The 20343-nt window shown below is 38.8% G+C and overlaps 1 protein-coding gene across 1 annotated transcript in view; it reads right to left on the reverse strand.

Annotated features, from left to right (window-relative positions):
* HYDIN (HYDIN axonemal central pair apparatus protein) overlaps positions 1 to 20343 on the reverse strand; it is a 326268-nt gene that overhangs the window by 199751 nt on the left and 106174 nt on the right. Inside the window, exons 11-13 of the mRNA XM_044255773.1 lie at positions 11643 to 11761; positions 6826 to 7049; positions 3178 to 3245 (exon numbers count right to left, since the gene is read on the reverse strand). Coding sequence (XP_044111708.1) covers positions 3178 to 3245; positions 6826 to 7049; positions 11643 to 11761 — 411 coding nt within the window. The remainder of the gene's footprint in view (positions 1 to 3177; positions 3246 to 6825; positions 7050 to 11642; positions 11762 to 20343) is intronic.

Consider the following 20343-nt stretch of genomic DNA (forward strand, 5'->3'; position numbering starts at 1 on the left):
TTGTCTCTAAGCAAATAAAGGCCCTGTCTCTAACACTAACCTATAACAGACACCTCTTCAAGAATGGGTCTTAGTGCCAATATAGGGACAATATTACCAACTCTAGTTAGCTCAATGTACTAGCCAACACTCCAAGTCTCTGCAAACCTTGTGTACTCCATCCAATATGCCAGTCATCTTGGAAGAAAACTCTTCCAGTCCCTGGCTCATTCCTGTAACAGTTAATTTCTCTTGCATCTGGAACTCTATGCACCTTTATTATTCTTTCATCCCTGAGCCAATAACATGTTTACCTTTGTCTGCCCCATCAAAGCACTAATTGCACACGTGAGATAGTAATCAGGATGGATGAAACATCATGGATGATGTTTCTTTGTGATGGGAGGCCAATCTTTCTAGAGAAATAAATAATGATACTTTCAGTAGGAGTCATGAGAGAGCTCTAGTTCCAACTTCAGGACTTAAAAATATTATCATGAAATAATTTTGAAATTTGTATCATAAAATTATCTCTGACTTTGGCTTTTAGGGTGCAGAATCCAAAAGCACAGCCATGTAGTTTGAATTAACTGGCCTAATTGGTTTTGAAAATGTAATAGCCCTAGATGTCCTGTTGGCAAGCAAAAACGTATGTTTTTGATAACACTTTCTGCCACACTGCAGAGAAGATTAAGGAATCTATATCCAGACTAAAAGAAATGAGACTTGAATTTTGAAGGTGGACTTAGGAGGGATAAGTTTTCCTATCTCAGCCCTGAGGAATCTTGGGTCATGGGTCTGCAGTGTCTTCCCACTTCTTGCCTACCTGCCTTATCACCAAATGGCCCAATAAGATGTCGTACAACAAAAGAAAAATAAGCTGTTCACAATTTTCACCTAAGCTAGTTACCAAAACTTCTAGCTGGACCAACCATGAGAAATAGCAATTGATTATTATCTCTATAGCTCAAGGAAGCAATGAATTAATTGCCCAATAATGGGATAACAACAGACCAAATGGAAGACATTAATGGGGGAATAAAAACCTACCTAGCTTTAGAGCATGCATACATGGTTTTATCCACTGTGTCAGCCAGAGCTTGCCAATATCAAATACAGCATTTTGAATAAATCAGTGGCATCTTAGGCACAAACATACACTTCCTGTTTGCCATATTTTGTTGAAATGTACTATTAGGGGCTTAGGTGCTTTTTAAATTTTAGACTCAGATATTCTTGGGGCTCAAAAATTGGCTTATCATTGGTATAGTATTGACATTAACCTTTCAGCAGTGAACAGTAAGACAGCTTCTAGACAATGAATCAGAATGAGATTCCTTGGAATGACTGAGGTGCTTATTTAGATTCTGCTTTCTGCCTCCAAGGCAATATGTAAGTGGGCACATTTTCTAAATATTCCATGTTAGAGTTCATATTTAAATGCCTGTTGAAGGACATGACGCTGTCATGCATCAGTTACCCACACCTCTCTATGGACTCAGGTGAGCTGTTGGAGGATAACTGCATAGATCTTTGGGTAAGTAATTGACCTCTTATTGTGGATCGGCCACAATTACCCTTGAGAGAGTATGTCTGTCATAGTTGGCCATCAGACAATTTTCAAGTTGTAGGTCACTTTTACTTCCCTTCAAAAACTCTATGACTTAAAATGCATAATAAATCTGTAAAAATTTCTCCAGCCATTTTCATATTCTATAGTAATTAAGAGACATTGAACTCCATTTATACAGATTTTCTTACATGTTAGGAAATGTTAAGTATTAAAGCAACTGATAAAGGAATTATGAATCAGCTTTTTGTAAAGAAAAGATACATTGTGAAGAAAAATTTTCCCCCAAGTAGATGGGCCTACTTGAGACAAAAGAAATGAAAGTCAAAATGGAGGAAACGAAAGAAAAATAGAAAGGACTGGGGAGTATGGATTCAGACTGTGGTTTCTCAGCCTTTTCTAAATTATTATCACCTCCTCAAAGAACCACTGTGATGAATTAATTTTTCATGAAATCAATTCATTGAACATAATTTAAGTTAGATTAATTTCTCCCTAATGAGAATATTAAATACTACGGAATAAGATTCTGTTGGATAGGACTGAACTTTGGAGGACCATAAACATTGATTAGATCTATGCTTTAAAAAAAAAAAAACCCAAACAAACAATTTTTACCCCTTTGGGGCAACAGCACCCCATTCACTGTGCATGATTTAGACAGATCTCATTGAAATACTCATTCTGCCACTGCTGTGTGACCATGGTAAGTTATTTAACTGTTCAAATGCTCAGTTCCTCCAGCTCCAAAATGGGGATCCTAAATAACATCTCCTCAAAGGACTGCCAAAAGGTTTAAATGTAGTACTATATGTAATTCACTTAGCAGTGATTAGAATATAAGATGGAACCAATAAATGGAAACTTCCACTGCTAATGCTGTGATTTTTTATTGGAAATGCTGAGACAGGAAGAAATGACTCAGGGAAGTAACTGAGCAAGAAGACAACACAAAAATACAGACGTCTTCCATTTGGAGTGATAGAATACCTGAGTCAAACCACCACTGAATTCACTTGAAACTTGAGAGCATCTCTGTGCATAGGTTGCTGTGTAGCCAGACTGGCAAATCAGAATCTGAACATAAATAGAGTGTTCAGGGGACGCCTGGGTGGTGCAGTTAGTTGAGCATCTGCCTCTTGCTTTTGGCCCAGGTCATGATCTCAGGGTCATGAGATCGAGCTGGACACTGGGCTCCCAGATCAGTATGGAGTCTGCTTGAGAACCTTTCCATCTCCCTCTACTCCTCCCATTTGTGCTCTCTCTCTCTCGCTCTCTCTCTAGAATTAAAAAAAAAAAAATCTGATGGTAGATAGGTAGATAGAGTGTTCAGAACATTCAGATAGGAGTGTGAAGTCTAAGGCTTTCCATTTTTCCACTGCTGGAAGAGCCTGAGCGACCACAGCCTGAAAGCTCTTAATGCCTGGAACATGGTTATAACTTCCACATATAAATGGAAATGACATCAAAATGCACTGCTGCAGATAAAGGAGAGAACATTCCTAGACCCATTTAGCTGCTACTTATTAAAAAAATGGTAGGAGAGGTTCTTGGTAAACCTTCCTCCTTCCATGTAGAAGGAAAACTAATTCCACTCAATTTTTAACTTCAAATGGAAAAACACTCACCAAAGGAAACATCACCAAAGTGCAGAGCAGGAACATTAAAATGGAAGGTAGGTCCAATGACGCAGCCTCTGGAAGTAGAAATACAAATTAGGAGAGTGGATAGGGAGTCCAGTGAATTCAGAGTAGCAGTCATGAATTAGGGAGATGGTTAAGTCCAAAAACTGTAAAATGGCATTAAATCAAGTACAGAATCTAGCACTTAAAGAAACTTTGAGATGATGGTCTATCACAGTGGCTCTTAGAGTTCTTTTTCAAGACTCGAACCACTGGGTTTTAGCAAATGTTGCTGTGGTTAACTTATCACCAAATTCCTACCAATGAATGAGGCAGAGCAGACACAGCACCAAACCAAAGGCACAGAATATTAATGTGGATAAGATACATATCATAGCTCTATCATGCTCTATCCCTCACCCCCTGCCCTAAGCAACCACAAATCTATTCTCATTTCTCTCTTTGCTTCTGTTAGTTTATCCTTCACATATCTGGGGGCTCTGCTGTTTGGTGCATATATGTTTATAATTGTTATATTTCCTTAATGGCTTAACTCTTTTGTTACTGTAAAATGTTCTTTGTCTCAAGTAACAATTTTTTATTTTAAAGTTTGTTTTGTCTGATATTAGTACAGCTTCCTTTTGGTTACTGTTTGCCACTATATCTTTTCCCATCCCTTTTAGTTTCAACTTATTCATATTTTTGGATCTAAATATAGTTTGTGTTTTGTGGGTTTTTAAAAAACCCATTCTGCTGATCTCTGCCTTTAATTAAAGTGTTAAATATATTTACATTTAATATAATTATTGATAAAGTAAGATTCATGTATTATACTTTACTCCTTGTTTTTTATATGTCTTAATGCCATCTCATTCCTCTTTTTCTCCATTATTCCCTTTCTTTATGTTAAATGGATATTTTCTTTGTTTAGCCTTTTAATTCCCTTGTCATTTCACTATGTTTTTTAGTCAGTCTGGGAATTTTGAGAGAATGGGCAATCACATCCTGAATTTGGAAAATTTATTCAGAGCCAAAGGTTAAAACAGTAGGATTCATGCAACAGGAATGTCTAACAAACTCAAATTCGCCAGTCACTGTACCTAATATACAACCTTGCATGTAGGAGGTACTCAAAAAAAGTTGGAGTGAAGGGGTGCCTGGGTAGCTCAGTTGGTTAAGTGACTGCCTTCAGCTCAGGTCTGATCCTGGAGTCCTGGGATCAAGCCCCACGTCGGGCTCCCAGCTCAGTGGGCAGTCTGCTTCTCTCTCTGACCCTACACTGTCTCGTGCTGTCTCTCATTCTCTCTCTTTCAAATAAGTAAGTAAAATCTTAAAAAAAAAAAAAGAGTTTAAGTGAATATCCAAAATACACATGTTTTCCTAATAGAGTTTCAATGTGTATGTATGTGGGTCAATAAATGCAGTATTAATTATTAGGCTGCACTTAATTAGAGAGCAGACACTTGAAACTGGGATGGGTTTTCTTATTCAACCTGAAGGACAACTGGTCTGTCTTGGCAAGTATTTTCCTTTTTCCTACATGAAAAGTAAACTAATGGTTATTTTATACTATATTATTATATATATTATTCTTGCCCTCAAATAGGGTGATTGTTTTTTTATCTTAAATATTTGTAAGAGCAGAGTTTTAAGGTTTTGTCTTCCCCATTTTGGATGGAGGCCCATCAATGATGCTGGATGTTGTGGAGGATACTCAAGAGGCTGAGTGATACCTCTTGAAGTCAGGAAGTTGGAAGACCTTATTCAGTTGGGACTTTGAAGAGCTGATCTCCTGGAGCTTACTGAGGACCCTCGAGGATCAGACAATCTCTGAAAGGGAGACAGAGGTTGCATTTGCAGGTTTACTCTTCCTGCTTCTCCAGATAACCACCTCCATTGCTTGTCATGAAATGTGAATTGTTATTGAGGTGGGAGGTGACCAAGAGCTCACATAATATGAAAAATACTCCTGCCCTCCTCATGTTCTTTTTATCACTGAAGGATGTCCACCGTGGCCCAGGATGAACATGGTGCATCTTCTTGAAGAGTAAATGTTATTCAAATATTTAGAAAGCAACACTGATTTTTTTTTCAATTATCACAAACACAGATGTATTATGGAAGAAAATAGAAATGCCTTCTGAATGGTTTAGATAAGTCTTGAGACTTAAAAAAAAAAAGTGTAGGGTGCCTGGGTGGCTCAGTGGGTTAAGCCTCTGCCTTCGGCTCAGGTCATGATCTCAGGGTCCTGGGATCGAGTCCCGCATCGGGCTCTCTGCTCGGCGGGGAGCCTGCTTCCTCCTCTCTCTCTCTCTCTGCCTGCCTCTCTGCCTACTTGTGATTGCTCTCTGTCAAATAAATAAATAAAATCTTTAAAAAAAAAAAAAAGTGTATGATCGTGCCAGGCTCTCTCAACCTGAGTAGCTTAAACAACAAAAATTTATTTCCTCATAGCTCTATGGGCTGGAAGTCCAAAATCAATGTGGCGGCAGGGTTAGTTTCTTCTGAGGGATCCCTCCTCAGCTTGTAGACGGTCACCTTCTCTTTATGTCTTTATAGGGTGTTTTCCTATCTGTGTGCCTGTTCTTAAAAGGACAGCAGTCACATTGTATTAAGGCCCACCCACATGACCCCATGTTACCTTAATTCTTTAAAAGCCCTATCTCTAAGTACAGTCCCATTCTTAAGTATTGGGCATCAGAATTTCAATATAGGAATTTGGGAAGACACAATTCACTCCATAACAGGGACACTTAGGTGGAAGAATTGAAAGATGTGGCAATAGCCTTTAAGCTTCTCTTGAGATTCTGAATTTCCCGTAGATATTCTGAGACCAACGAATTTTCCTAAGATTCTTCAGACCACAATGTCTAAGTTATCCTCAGACCCTGAGGGAGACCTATGAGTAACCATAATAAGAGAGACTGCCATCGCAATTAACAACCTGTTGCTATGAAAATCCAAATAGGATCTGCAATGTATTCTGAAGACGTGATTTTTCTAAGCACCAGGAACCAAAGTTGTAGATCTGCCCAATGGGTTGGTCATAGAGTACTTTTTTTTAAACCCCAAGGGCAAACTCTGCTATTAATGATTTTCAATTATCACAAATAGCTGGAGAAGCCATCAAAGGACTTCTAGCACAAGAGCTGCAAGTCTAGCCTTGAATGACTGATGCTCTAAGTAGACTTTTTTTTTTTTTAACAATATCTGGAGGTATTATAGGTATGAGCATTTAAAATTTTTCCTTAAAATAAAAATGGGAGATGAAAGTTTAGAGAAATGGGGCTAATACCTAAAGCCTGGTCCAGAAGATAATTTTATCTAGGTGTTATTATAATGATTTTTCCCTCTGAATATCCTAAAACAGAGAATAACTGGAAACTAGCTTAATGTTTTAAGTCCTTATTTTATAAAGCTGTAGTTTGTAGAAAAACTAGATCCTCAAAAGCATCTTTATCCACATTACAATAGTAAGTTACCATGCTCAGTATGTAAATGCCAGTGGAAATTTAAAACATTCCATTATTTTGATGTGTTCCTACCAACAAAGACAATTATGGACATCCAAGACATGAACTAGTATTGAAGTTTAAGAAAGCAGTAGATAAAAGCTTCAGTTAGCTTCCACATTAGTTATAGATAATATCTTACCTAATGGTCAATTTCACAGGCTCAGGGGAACCATTGACATTGACCAGGAACACTTCTTCAAAGTGCCCCAAAATGGCAGAACTGAAAGAGATCTGGACCGCCTGGACTCCATTTGGTTCAATGATGCCTTCCCTGGGGCTGAAAACAAAGCAGGTCCCCAAAGCTGAAGTTGGAGGGATCACGTTGAAGAGGGCGTCAATGCTGCCTTTGTTGGATAGTATTGCCTATATCAATGAAAAGCCAAGAAGGCAAAGACAGAGCATGGACATCTGATTTATTTTCATATTAACATGTAGCTGTACTGTTTAATACCAACACAGAGAGAGCTGCAGGAATTAAAGCCAGAGAAGAACTCCAGGGGAGAAATGAACAGTCTTCTGCCTTGCAGGTCTGAAGATAAGAAACCCAATGCAGAAGTAGTTTTGTGTTTTTAGTAACCTCTTTGTAACAGAGTTGTCGCATGTACTATAGTCATGTTATAAATACTGATTGTAATTACATCTACTGAAAAGGATCCCTAAAATGCCTTTTTCTGATTCTCTGTAGGGTAACTGAGGGAAGGTAGGTAAAAACTACCCACCCCTGAGTTCTTAGTGTAGCCTGGAAAATGTGAATGAGACATCGCTGTGGATTCCAGAGGACAAGGATTCTCTTTGTTGTGCTATTAGATTTCATTCTATTGAGATACTGTCACTTCAAACTCTATTGCATGGATACAACTCTATTGTTCTGTGACACTTGTGTAAGCAACTGTTTTACTACAGAAAAGTTTCATTTCTATATACCACAAGCCCATATTTGCTTGTACACTAGGTGTGTATATGTAAAAAGCTCATGCCTGGCATTCAGAGTTGTCCACACCTGGCTCAGTCCATCGCCCCTGCTCCTATCTTCCGAGGGACCTGTCTGATGAGCCTGTGCTTTAACCACAAAGCTCTGTTCCTGAGCTTCTAAGATAGTCTCTATCTCTTGCCAGTGCTCATACCTGAACAGGTGAACAGCATGTTCTTCTGTTTACATACTGCCTTCGACCTACACTCAAAGCACCAAGGAGAAAAAGCACAGGAGATCAGGAAGAAAGGTACAGAAAAGTATGCAGGGCAATGTCAGGAACCTAGAAGAAGCGAAGGGAGGAGAATTTCCAGAAGGGGTTGAATGCGGGCAGAGCTGAAGGGGAACAAACTCTGAGAGAATGTCACAGATTTTTGATTTTTAATTAAAAGCCATCCCTGCCCTTGAAGAAGAAAGGAACTCCAGTGGAGTGTAACTGCAGAACCCAGAGTCCAAATGTTCAGGGAGTGAATGGGTACGGAGGAAATAGTGGTTGATTATTTGAGATTCCTGTTTGGAGAGGACTAAGGGTGAGGAGCGAGAGTGGGGGTGGCCAAATTGCGGCGAGTATGGCGGAGGAGACCCAGGATATTTATACTAAACGGGATAATGCATGCTCAGTCCCTGGTCCACATGTCTGTTGGAGAAAGAGAAGGGAGCTAGGTAACCAAGGGCGTGAGGTCTGGGTCGATGTGGGGTGTCCACCAGCTCAGGTTGCCTGCTGCGAAGCAAAGAAGGAAGAATCAAGAGCATGTGTACAACAGAGTCAGGGGCCTTCACAGAGGAAAACCACCACTTCTTCCCAGAGAAGAAGGATGATGTGCCAAAAGAGATCTATAACTAATTGCTGCTTGATATTTTATTCATCTTTTTACATTCATTTTCCATCTCCCTCACTCAGTTTTAAGTTCCCTGGTCATAGAATTCATGCTTCACCCTTCATTCCTTTTAAGCAAACCATGTAGAAAGTGATTATGGCCAGGGACTCAGGAGCCAAATTGCCTGGGCTCAAATCCCAGCTCTACCATTGACTTCCTAGCTGTGTGACCTTGGGAAACCTGCTTTGTTTCTCTGTGCTCCAGTTTTTCCATCTGCAAAGTGTAAGTACCACCAACTTCTCAGATTGCTGTGAAGACGAAACTAATTTATGTAATTCTTAGATGAGGATGCCTCCCCAAGAGTGCTCATCAACACCAGCGATTGCTATCTCTATTCTCAGCACCACACAGAACAGGTTTGAAATTTGCCTATGCTTAAGAAGGGACTGTAACATGTTCGTGGGAACTTCAAGGCAACTCAGAGATATTAGTGGTAGTTCAAAGGGAATCCCATTCAAAGGGAATTGTTTTTCCCTCTACGGGGATGCACAGATTGCATTTTTATTTTTTTGGTTTACCTGGATTTTGTTTAAGGCACCAGGTCTTCCAACTTCGAGAACATGCATGTCATTCCTCTCCCCCTGGGAAAGGAGCATCTTCATGTGTATGAAGAATCCAGCAAGTCATTTGGGATGAAATTCTGAGACCTTTTGATTACCGTACCTTTGCAGTGTAACTCCTTGGGGAGGAGAACATTTTATAGTAGAGTTTCACCTTGTTTTCCTTCTAATTACACTGGGGAAGAGTGTACACTCTTGGAGCTGTGGTTTACTTTTTACGTGTTTGCTAAGCTCAGCAATGACTAAGGGCAAGAGGTAGTTATTCAAATTCGTCTCGAGTAGGTAACATAATAAATGGAAAGAGAGATGCAATGAGGCATCAGCACTAAATACGCAGAGAGTGCAAAATATTCCTGTTGGAAGCACCTTACCATGTCCTTCTCTGCCAATGCGCAGCCCTCCAAACTGTCCGATCTGACGCAGCACCTCATCTAACACTTACTTAGCTGTCTGTGATTTACTTTACTGGTCAAATCTAGGAGGGTGAGAAGTGGTGGCCTCAAACACCCTTCGGTTAAATTTGTAAGAAATTATTATTATGCTCAGGGAAAACTTATCCATTTTGCATCAGAGCTAAAGGTCCTTTTCTGATGTGGCATCCACAAGACACAGTCTGTGAGATGTAAGGGAAATTCACACTGGATAAATTACGGACAGAATGTGAATTTCGTAAGAAGCAATGCACATGTTTTTCCTCCTAAAGTGACCCTTTTCTCAAAATGCAAAAGACAATGCAACAGAGCAGCTGTGCCATTTTTCAGGGCCTGATAGTCATGAGACCGTGTTCTTCATTGAAATCGTGCTCCATGGGTCTTCCGTCTCATTACGACATTCACATCTCCATTTACCTTCCATGCTGCCCCATTTAAGCCACAGCTACTTTAGTGGATGTGGGGAAAAATGACACAGTAGGAAGCTCCCAGCAGCAGCCCTCTTGTTGTCTCCCCTGCCAAGGTTAGGCTGGGCTAAGCTGGGCTGGGCAGAGCTGAGCTGGCTGCAGTCTGGATTTGCTTATGGTGAGGACCCCCAGGACTGAAAGGGGATCAAAAAACCTTCTCTTCCCAGGATACAGGGCCTTAGGAACCCAGTGCTCACTCACATTTACTAGCTGAATGACTTTGCCGAGTTACCTAACAGACGTGGGAGGGTCAGGATTGCCCTTCACCTAACCCACTTCCTCTCTCTCCTGCGCTTCCAACGAGACTGCATTTCCCAGATACTTGGGCAGCGATGCACAGCTGATGGGACGCGAACAGACTGGCGTGGGCCACCGATAGGGCCAACTGCTACGAAAGATCTTCCCGATACCTCTCTCCATGCTCTTTCCCCTCCCACCCGCGGGACACATGTGAGTCTGCAATCTTGCAGGCCACATGGGGCGGGGGGGAGGTGGTGCCAGAGCTATGGGCAGGAAGGAGCCTGGGACCAGATGCTCCACAGGCAGAGGGCTGTCAGCTGACAGGTGACCTTGCCTGAGACCTTAGGTAAGCAGGGAAATAGGCTTGTCACGTCTCAGAGAGTATGGGTCTTTGTATTTGTTACAGAATCTAGCATTACCTTAACTGGCAAAACTTCTCTAAGTGCCAGGGAACTGTCATTGCCCCTACCCCCTAGGGTTTAGTGAGGGCCAAGCCAACTACTGAATGTAAAAGTACTGGTATTGCGCTCAGCCTACATGATGTTGCTGATGGTATGAACTGGTATTGTGCTCAGCCTACATGATGTTGCTGATGGTATGAACCACTCTCTGCCTCTTCTTGTTCATTGTAGAGCAGGGACAATAAAACCTACCTTCACACTTTTGTAAGGACTGGAAGCTAAACACACGGAGACAGACGTGCACACACAAGGAAGCATGGAACCTGACACCTATTTGTCTCTCATTAAGTAACTGCTTTCATTACTACCTTCAGAGAAATACAAATATTTAAAGTTTAGGAATCAATGGTTACAATTTGATTTAAAAAAAAAAAAAAAAAGTACCCAAGATACAAAGTTAGTGGTGAAGTGACAGTGAAGTAACTTTGATTCTGAAGAACCCGTGAGTACATCTTGTAAAAGGATCTAATTGGAAAGACAAAGCAGGGAAATTTCTAAAAGAAAGTTCCAGAAAGTACAATGACCGGTTTTTAATCATGGATTGGAGACTAGTGCATTCAGAGAAAACACTGACGTGTGAAAACAGCTATCTTCATTAGGACCTTCTGGAAAATGTGAACATTTCTCTCTCCTCTGGTCTGTAGGATTTATGTTGTCAGAGAACATAGAAGAATGGGAGAAGATTATGATTTTCCCCTTTTCAATCCACAAGATGATGAGGATAAAACCAATTAAAGTAGGACTTCTTTGCCTTGAGGAAATTTAGAGGGGAGACTTTAAACATGGCTAGGGAGACAAGGAAGAGCCAGACCATTCCAGAGTCCAAGAATGAGTAATGGCAAATGGGTGTGATGGTGCACATTTTCTATCAATGCACACATACACAAAATAAAGTAAACCTAAAAAGCTAAGTACTGTTTGAGTCCTAATGAACAATTCTAGTGCTCACCTCATAACAATGTACAGATCCAATAAAAACTTTTCCAATGTCCAGCATTTCAAAGTTGAAGTGAATCTTTGGTCCCATTCCTTCCCCTCTGATTCGGAGGGGCAGACGGATCTCTCGGCCTATAAAAACAATTCAGACTTTATTACCCTGAAGGATGCTTCATTACCCCCAACACAACATGTTGCCAATGTAAGTGATCAACAGTACTGCACTGGACCCAGGGAACTCCAATTTAACCAATGCCAAGGATTTAGCTTATCTTTCAGTAACAAGAATACTGGTAGTTTTTTATTTTTAGGGAGCAGCTTATATTCTAATTTAGGCTCATATTTTAGCAGGAAAAAAAATTTTTAAAATTTAACCCAGTATTAATAGTAATCTTGTTTCTTATTTTTTTTTAAAGTAATTTCTCTAAATTAGAGAAGGGTGACCTCTGACTGATGCTTCTTAAAAAATAAGAATCACCTTAGGGCTCCAAAGGACATTGTTCTCACTGATTTCCCTAGATTTAGGAAGACCAGAGTATTAAGGGATCTGGGTCTAGAAGTCTTACCTGACCCTTATTTTGCAGACTTTCTTTCAGTAGAGGTAATAGGATCCACTGAACAATATCCGTGATTACACATCCACAGTGGACCCAGGGCATACAGAAAGCACAACCTTTAAAGTATTTATTGGTTTTGTTTCCTTTTTAAAAATGGGCATTTATTCATTTGATAATACATGGTCTTTATAAAAACATTATAAAGAAAGTGGAAAATTCTCACATAGCTCCACTACCCGAAGATCACTATTAGTATTTTCAGCAGTTTTACTATGATGTTCTCAGGTGTGGTTTGCATGTATCCTTCTTGGGCTTTGTAGCACTTCTTGAATCTATAGATGAATATCATCATCAGTTTTTGGAAAATGTTCAGTCATTACATCTTCAAATATTGCCTAAGCTCCATTTTCCCACTTCTTTTCATCCAGATAGATAAAATTTTGCTACATCCTATTCAGCTCTGATGCTCTTTTCTATATTTTGTCTCTGTATGCTTCAGTATGGGTATTTTCTTTACAATTATTTAATTTCCAGTTTATAAAATTTATCTCTGGCTGTACCTAATGGTCTATTCAATTCTATTAAGTTCTTAATTTGTCATTATAACTTTTCAGTTCCAGACTTCCTATTAGATTTTTTAGAGTTTCTAGGCCTCTGCTCAATCATTTTTAAAAAAGAACACTGAAAATCTTTTTGACACACACACACAAAATATGCCAAATAGTTCTACTTTCTGACTCTCTATGGAATTTCTATTGTTTATCTTGGTGTTCTATCAGACTGTGTTGTCTCCTGATATGCGTGGTTATTTTTGACTGAGTGCTGGTCAGCGTATATAATGATGGAGTGATCGTTTGAAGCCCTGAAAAGATATTATCTTCCTCTAGCTTCTGGCTGGTGTCTAGGGAGCATTAGAATTTCCTAATCTTACCACTCTCAGCTAAGTTTCTGGCAGAGAATTAATCCCTGTACCAAGTGATTTGAGTAACTAGCTTCTCAATTTTTCCAAGATGGGTATATAGCTAGTACTATCCAGCCTAGATATAAAGGAGATGTTAATTCCTCATATACAACTGATGCCTTAGAACATTAGAGATCATCTCCTGGAATCCCAGTGAAGAAGAACTGTTGTAATCAAATTGATAACTGAAGAAGAAACCGAAGCTGAGCTTCAGGCATTGTGAGGATCGGTACATTTCCAGTCCTCACTTCCCTGGGTCCCATCCTGAAGTTTAGGAGATTACTAGAGCCCTTTCTCTTTGGGCATCCCATGAAATCCTACATTTCTTCCCTAACTCTACTGAACTTCATCTTCTCTGTGATATCTAGCAAAAAGGTGGTATTGCTGAGGATAAAGTGACCCCCACAGTCTGATTGTTTTGGTTTCCTTCTTCTCTTGGGTCTTAGCCCTGTAATTCCCACTGTTCTGGTTGTTCTCTTCTTGCCTTCAAAAAAAGGCTTTGAAAATATTTTGCCTTGTTCTTCTACTTGTTTTTAGAGGGAGATGGGGGAGGGAAGAGAGAAGCCAAATTGTCTAGCCCACCATTAATGGAAATAGAATTGCCAGAACAAAGAGATGCACATTTAACATTTTGATAGTTATGGCCATATTGCCCTCCAGAATGGGTGTAGGAATTTGTACACAAACACCAACAGTATTTAAAGATTTCTATCTCTCCATACCTTCCCTGACAGTGGGGATATTGACATTTTTGAAAGTTTTTGATAATTTGATAGATTATCCTTAAATTTACACCATTTAAAGTTCTTTAAGCAAAAATAATATATTTGCTCTGTGTGTAACATTTTGAACACTAAAAAGACTCTGATGGTCGGTTGGATGTAATGTTTAGTATGACAGCAAATGTGCTTTCAACAACCAAATCATATTTCTAACTTACATTATCATCAATATAATGCCTTGTGTCACTTCATGTTCCAGTCTTTTGTTGCTACTTAACTAATGCTCTCTATGCCTGTCTTTTTAGTCAGGAGTTAACTGTCTCTGTGTCCCCTCTAGTGCATGGCAACACAGTAATCATTAGGCAACTATTTCTTTGATTATAAGAAACAAGAGCAATCTTAGCAACACTCGGGACAGCTGATTCATTCAAAGAGTTCCCCCAATCCATCTGATCCCTGGAAAACAGGTCCTTCTCTGAAGATGAGGTGTTTGTGTTGACAATCCTCTAAAATATAAGTAAAATTTTCAGAGACCCTCATCAACTTCCTCCATTATTTTAGAGTTCTAATCTACTGGCAATGATCTATAATCCTTTGTCAAGAGAAAAGTATTTTGACAGGGATCCAACTTTCAGAATGGCAAAGAAAGAGAATTGCAAATATATTGTGGAATAAACAGCCAGACTATTTATAACTGTCAGGTTTAAAGCTTTCCCCATCTGTTACCCTGACTGCTTTCCTTAATAATAATAACAAAAAAAAGGAGTTGTGTTATAATAAAGCAGTGAGCCAATGTTTCTTTGGGAATTATTAATTACTTCAAAGGATATTGTCTTATTTGTAGCTAGCCAAAACAGAACGGAAGTACAAGTGATAACCGGCCTTGCTTTTGCAAGAGTTAGTCTAAATTTTAAGGTTGTATTACAAATGCTACTTTCCTGCAAGATTTATGAAGCAGGGATTTGTCTTGTCTTAGCAAAAGACAGTAAGAGGGACACACCTGAAGGAACTAGTAAGCTCTAATGACAGTCTTTGTTAGAAGAGCCAAATATTACTATGTTTTTTAAAATAGGTAAGTTTCCCATCTCTGGTTACACTGTCTTGGTTTCACACAAGCAGCAGAGAGATGTACTGCAGAACCTCCTTCAACAGCCCTGAAGTCCCTGAATGCAAGACATCACACTGCATTAAATTCCAGGAAATGTAACTAGTTCTCAGAAATTTGCCAACTATCTTAGATGTCCAATATTATACTTGAGCTCCATTCCTATGCAGTAAGACAAGAAAGAAGGAGGAGAGTATAACTAGGGAGAGCAAGCTACCATTATTCACATATTTGGGAACTGTCTACCTGGAAAATCCTAAAGAATCTATAAACAATTTTTAAAAATTAATAAGATAGAGTTACAGTGATGGTAACCAAGTCAATATTCAAAAGTCAACTGCATTTCTACATACAGCAACAATCAAAATTAATTTTCAAGACACGATTTATAATAGCAATAAAAATATAAAGTACCTCAAATAAATCTAACAATATATACTTAAAATCTTCAAGGGAAAAATCATAAAACTTTATTGAAATATATTAATAAAGATCTAAATAATGGAGAGCTAGGATATGTTCTTGAAAAGGAAGACTCAGTGTCATAAAATTGTCAATTTTCCTCCAACAGATCTATATCTGTAATTTCAATGCTCTGTTAAAACAAAATGCTGGCAGGCAGAATTTGGTGGAATTTAACAGGATGATCATAAAATTTAAATGTAAAATCAAAGGGACAATAATAAGCAAGACATTCTTTAAAAGGAAAAAACAAGAACGACTTGCCCCTTGATACATTAAGATCTATTATAAAGCTATTGTAATTAAGATAATGTGGTATTGGGGCAAAAGGTGCAAAATGACTATGGAAACAACACAGAACTCAGAATAAATGTACACATCTATGTGAATTTACTTTATGACAGAGCAGGGGATGAACGTCAACACAGGAATATGGACTAGATTATATAGAGCCAAAACAACTGGGCATCCACACAGCAGCTTTGGTAGACTGAATAATGGCCTCCAAAGATGGTCAGTGTCCTAATTACAGTAAATATTACCTTATATGGCAAAATATGTGATTAAGTTAAAAATTCTGAAATGGGGAAATTATCCAAGATTACCTTCACTGCTGCAGCTTAAAAACTGTCTTGAAATCAGGTAATAGTAGCCTTCCAGTTTTGTTCTTGTCCAAAATTGTTTTTGCTATTCTAGACTCTTTGCATTTCTATATGAATTTGAGAATCGGCCTCTCAATATTTACACACACACACACACACACACCAGCTAGAATTTCTGTTTGGATGGCACTGAATCTATAGATAAACATGAGGAAGAAATAACATCTTAATGATATTGAATTTACTCACTTTTTAACAAGGTATAGTTCTTCATTTATTTACGAGACCAGTGCTCTAACCCCTGAGCTACGGAGCCAATTCTCCATTTATTTAGTTTCTCTCAGCAATGTTTTGTGATTTTCTGTATAGAGATCTTACACATCTCTTGTCAAATTTATCTTTAAGTATTTAGGATTTTTTAATGCTATTGTAAGTGATATTGCTTTTTTAAATGTCAATTTCCCATTATTCAATGTACAGAAATACAATTGATTTTCTCTACATAGATCTTGTATCCTGTAACCTTGCCACACACTTTTTGGCCTGCATTTAAGACAGATATTCTCTAACACAATTTACACAGATTTTCATTCAATAAAACATAGATGAAACCCAAGGATCTCCATTGTTAATGATCAGCCAGAGTAAGTCTATGCAGATTCTCTGGGGATGTTTCCTCAAGAAACATGAACAGTGTTAACCATGTTAACTTCTGAAACATGGCACAGTAAGCAGATTCAGTCCAATCCTCTATTTCAAATTTTTAAAAAAGCTTTATTTAAAATATGACAAATAAGTATTTTTAATACTTATCTGAGCTCAAAAGGAAGAAAGGAAAATACCAGGTGACAGAAATGAGAAAAGAATTTGGAGATTTGTAAAGTTCATAAAGGTCTTATGGTCTAGTGGCTTCAGTTTTAACACCCTCACAAAAACAGGACATTTGGCCTGCAGGAATAAGGACCTGAACTTAGATCATAAATACAGGACCTTGGAAAGGATACCTTTTTCTGGAAAGGAAACAAGAAGAAAAATTCTATCTATTGGTCTAGGGAAGCAGTTATGAAAATTGTCATTTATGTAGATCTCTCAATAGTGGACAGAGGTTCCTATGAGAAATTAAAGTCTCAAGTACAGATATGGAATCCAAATTTACCCTAGATGATAGGTAAAAGAGCCAGAAGCTGAGAAAATAATAGATGGAGGATCCTGAAAAATGCTGTGAAAGAATACTTCCATGAACCAATAGCCACGTTGTCTTCATCTGTTTGGGCTTCTCTAACAAAAATACCAGAGACTGGGTGGCTTAAACAACAAATATTTATTTTTCACAGTTCTGGAAACTGGAAATTCCAAGATCAAGGTGGCAGTAGATTCAGTGTCTGGGGAGAGCCATCTTTTCACACTGTCCTCACATGGAGGAAGGAGTGAGAGAGTACTCAGGGGTCTCCTTTATAAGGACACCAATCCCAATCATGAGGTCTCTGCCCTCACCACCTAATCACCCGCCAAAGGTCCCACCTCCAAAAAAACATCATACAGAGGATGAAGTTTCAACCTACGAATTTTGGGAGAACACAAATATTCAGTTCACAACATGTGCTAAAGAGGGGCTTACAATGCAAACATTTCAAGCCATCTGATGAAACAATCCAGTAAGAGGAAAGCATTTACTATAAACATGCAAATCAGCACACCAAGAGTTGGAGATAATAGAAAACTCATAAAGAAACTGTAACACTGCATTCTTAAAATCTTTCAAGAGGCAAATAAAGAAAAAGAAACCATCATGAAGGGGAAAAAAATGAAAGTATTAAAATGATACAGAACTTCTAAAACTGAAAAACCAAGTTGATGGAATTAAAAACTGAACAGATGAATACCAAAGAGTAGAAAATGCTCAAGAATTAGTCCACTGAGAGGAAGCTCTTAGAAAAATACTCAGGATATATCAAAGAGAAACAAAGAAATAAAAAATGTAACAAAGATGTTAGAAGACATAGTGATTCCATGGGAAAGACATAATATCTGAAAGAGTTTCCAGAAGAAGAAACCTGAGATTATGAGAGAAAAAAATATTGAAGTGATAATTGCTGAGAAATTCCAGGAGTGATCAAAGATGCTTAGACTGAGGAAACAGACCAAGAACCTAAGTAGGATAAACAAAGGCAAATCCATCGCAATGAAACTGTAGAATACCAAAGGATGAAGTAATTCTGGGTGTCACTCTGACACAGGAGATGGGTCACTTAAGGGAACAACAATCAGACTGCAGCAGATTTCCCACATCAACAATCTAGTCTGTTGTCCATGCTACAAGCAAGCAGCCTCATGGAGAGGCCGTGGACAGGGGGTCCAGGGAAGCAGAACCTGGTGAGGTCCCTGCCAACATGCACAATTAACTGCTAGACAAGTAGGTGGGTGAGCTGTAAAATGATACCAGCCTTCACCTTCTGGCCTGTCCAGCTGTCCCCCGGTAGAGCAAGGAGGAGCCGTCCTTGCGGAATCCCGACCAAACTACAGATCTGTGAGCAAAAGAAATGGCTGCTGGTTGTGTTAAGCCACTAAATTTAGGGTGGTTTGTTACTCAGCAAAAGATGAACAAAGTAGCTTAAATAAATTAGGGTTTTTATTTTGCTCACACATCAAGGACATTGGGAAATGAGCCTTGGGGGGAGGGGAGGGTTTAGGGGATTAGGGCGTGCTGCTGTTGCTGCTGCTGATGATGATGGATAAGGACGAAAGAATGACTATTGATTCAATAGCTTCTTTCTTTTCATGTTCCAGAACCATCCAATTGTACTTATTATAGATTTTAAATAAGTTTTAACATATGGTGGGGCCAGTCCTCCCACATTATTCTTGTTTTTCTGAATTTTCTAAGCAATTTTAGTTCATTTATTTCCTCCATAAGAACTTTGGAATCAACCTAATTTAAAAAAAGAGAAAAAAGGTTGATGTTACCATTGGGATCACATTATATTTACAAGAAGAACTGACCTATTTATGATGTTGACTTTCCTGGCCAAAAAAGCATCAAGAGAACTTTCCATTTGTTCAAGTTTTCCTAAATCTGGGTATGCATACACAGATACTTAGATATTATTCCTTGTGTTCTTTATTTTTGAAATCTTTGATAACTGAACATATAACTTAAATAGTGTAGTTGATCAAGAAGATAATTTCTCATTCATAGGACCAAGAAACCTTATATTATTATGAGGTGGCAGTCTGATGAGTTTTGAGGAAGAAACCCTACAAATATGTAGAGCATTACTTAATTATCACTCTGAAAACTCAAAAATGTTTTCAACATTTCTCTCTCCTAAGGGTCCATTCTTTAGTTCAGTTAGGATAAAGATCAAAAGCTCTAAATTGTGCTAACAATTCAGATTCTACTTCTGATGGACAGGACAAAAATGGACCCTCCAGTTTCATTTTAATTGGGTCCTGAAAGGAAGCAGGTACATCTGGCATCCTTTCCACCATGCTGCTTTTTCACATTTGACTCTGAAGCACCCACTAACGATGTTATCTAGCAATATATTTCACAGTTTAAATCAGTAAGTGTTGCTTCCTTTGAAGTTCCCATATGGTGATCCAAACCAAATATGTGTGGTTTCCCGTTGAGTTTTTTTTTTTTTTTTAAGGTAATCTTCATGATTAGATTAGGAATTTTCACATTACATTGGAAATTCAAGACAGATAGGAAGTAGTTTCAAGCCACAGCGTGTGGACCATCAGCAAGTCTTTATATCTAACATAGTTTTACTACTTCTAAGAAAATTTGAAAATTTCAATGAAGAAAAAATTTCAGTTTCAGGTGAGCCGGAAAGATTATAGTGATGTTATATTACCTGGGTTCAGATATAAGCAGGTCCCTCCCTTGCTTAGAGCCTTTCCATGTTTCCTGACTAAAGTCGGGAGCAATTCCAAGGTTCTTAGTGCTGCAGTCAAGGGCAGCCCTCCCTGAGCTACTTATTCCTCAAGCCTCCAGGCCCTTCTCCTGCCCCCACTTCTCCCAGCCCAGTCTCTGTCTCTCCCACAGCCACATGCTAAGAATTTGCAGTTCTTTGCCATTTCATGCTCTTGCCATGTACTTGCACGAAGGGGTCCCAGCCCCACATCCTTTTTTTACTGGATTAATGAATACTTCAAAGGGTCACTTTCACTGGGGATCCTTCCCTGAAAACCCGAGACCGGGCTGTATGCCTCGTACCCTCTCCTATTACACACTCATTCCCTGGACAGCACTGCAATGTAAGTGTTGGTTTACTTGTCAGTTTCCTCCCTCATTGCTATGCT

Source organism: Neovison vison, chromosome 7 (genome assembly GCF_020171115.1).
Source record: "Neovison vison isolate M4711 chromosome 7, ASM_NN_V1, whole genome shotgun sequence".
Classification (NCBI taxonomy): Eukaryota; Metazoa; Chordata; class Mammalia; order Carnivora; family Mustelidae; genus Neogale; species Neogale vison.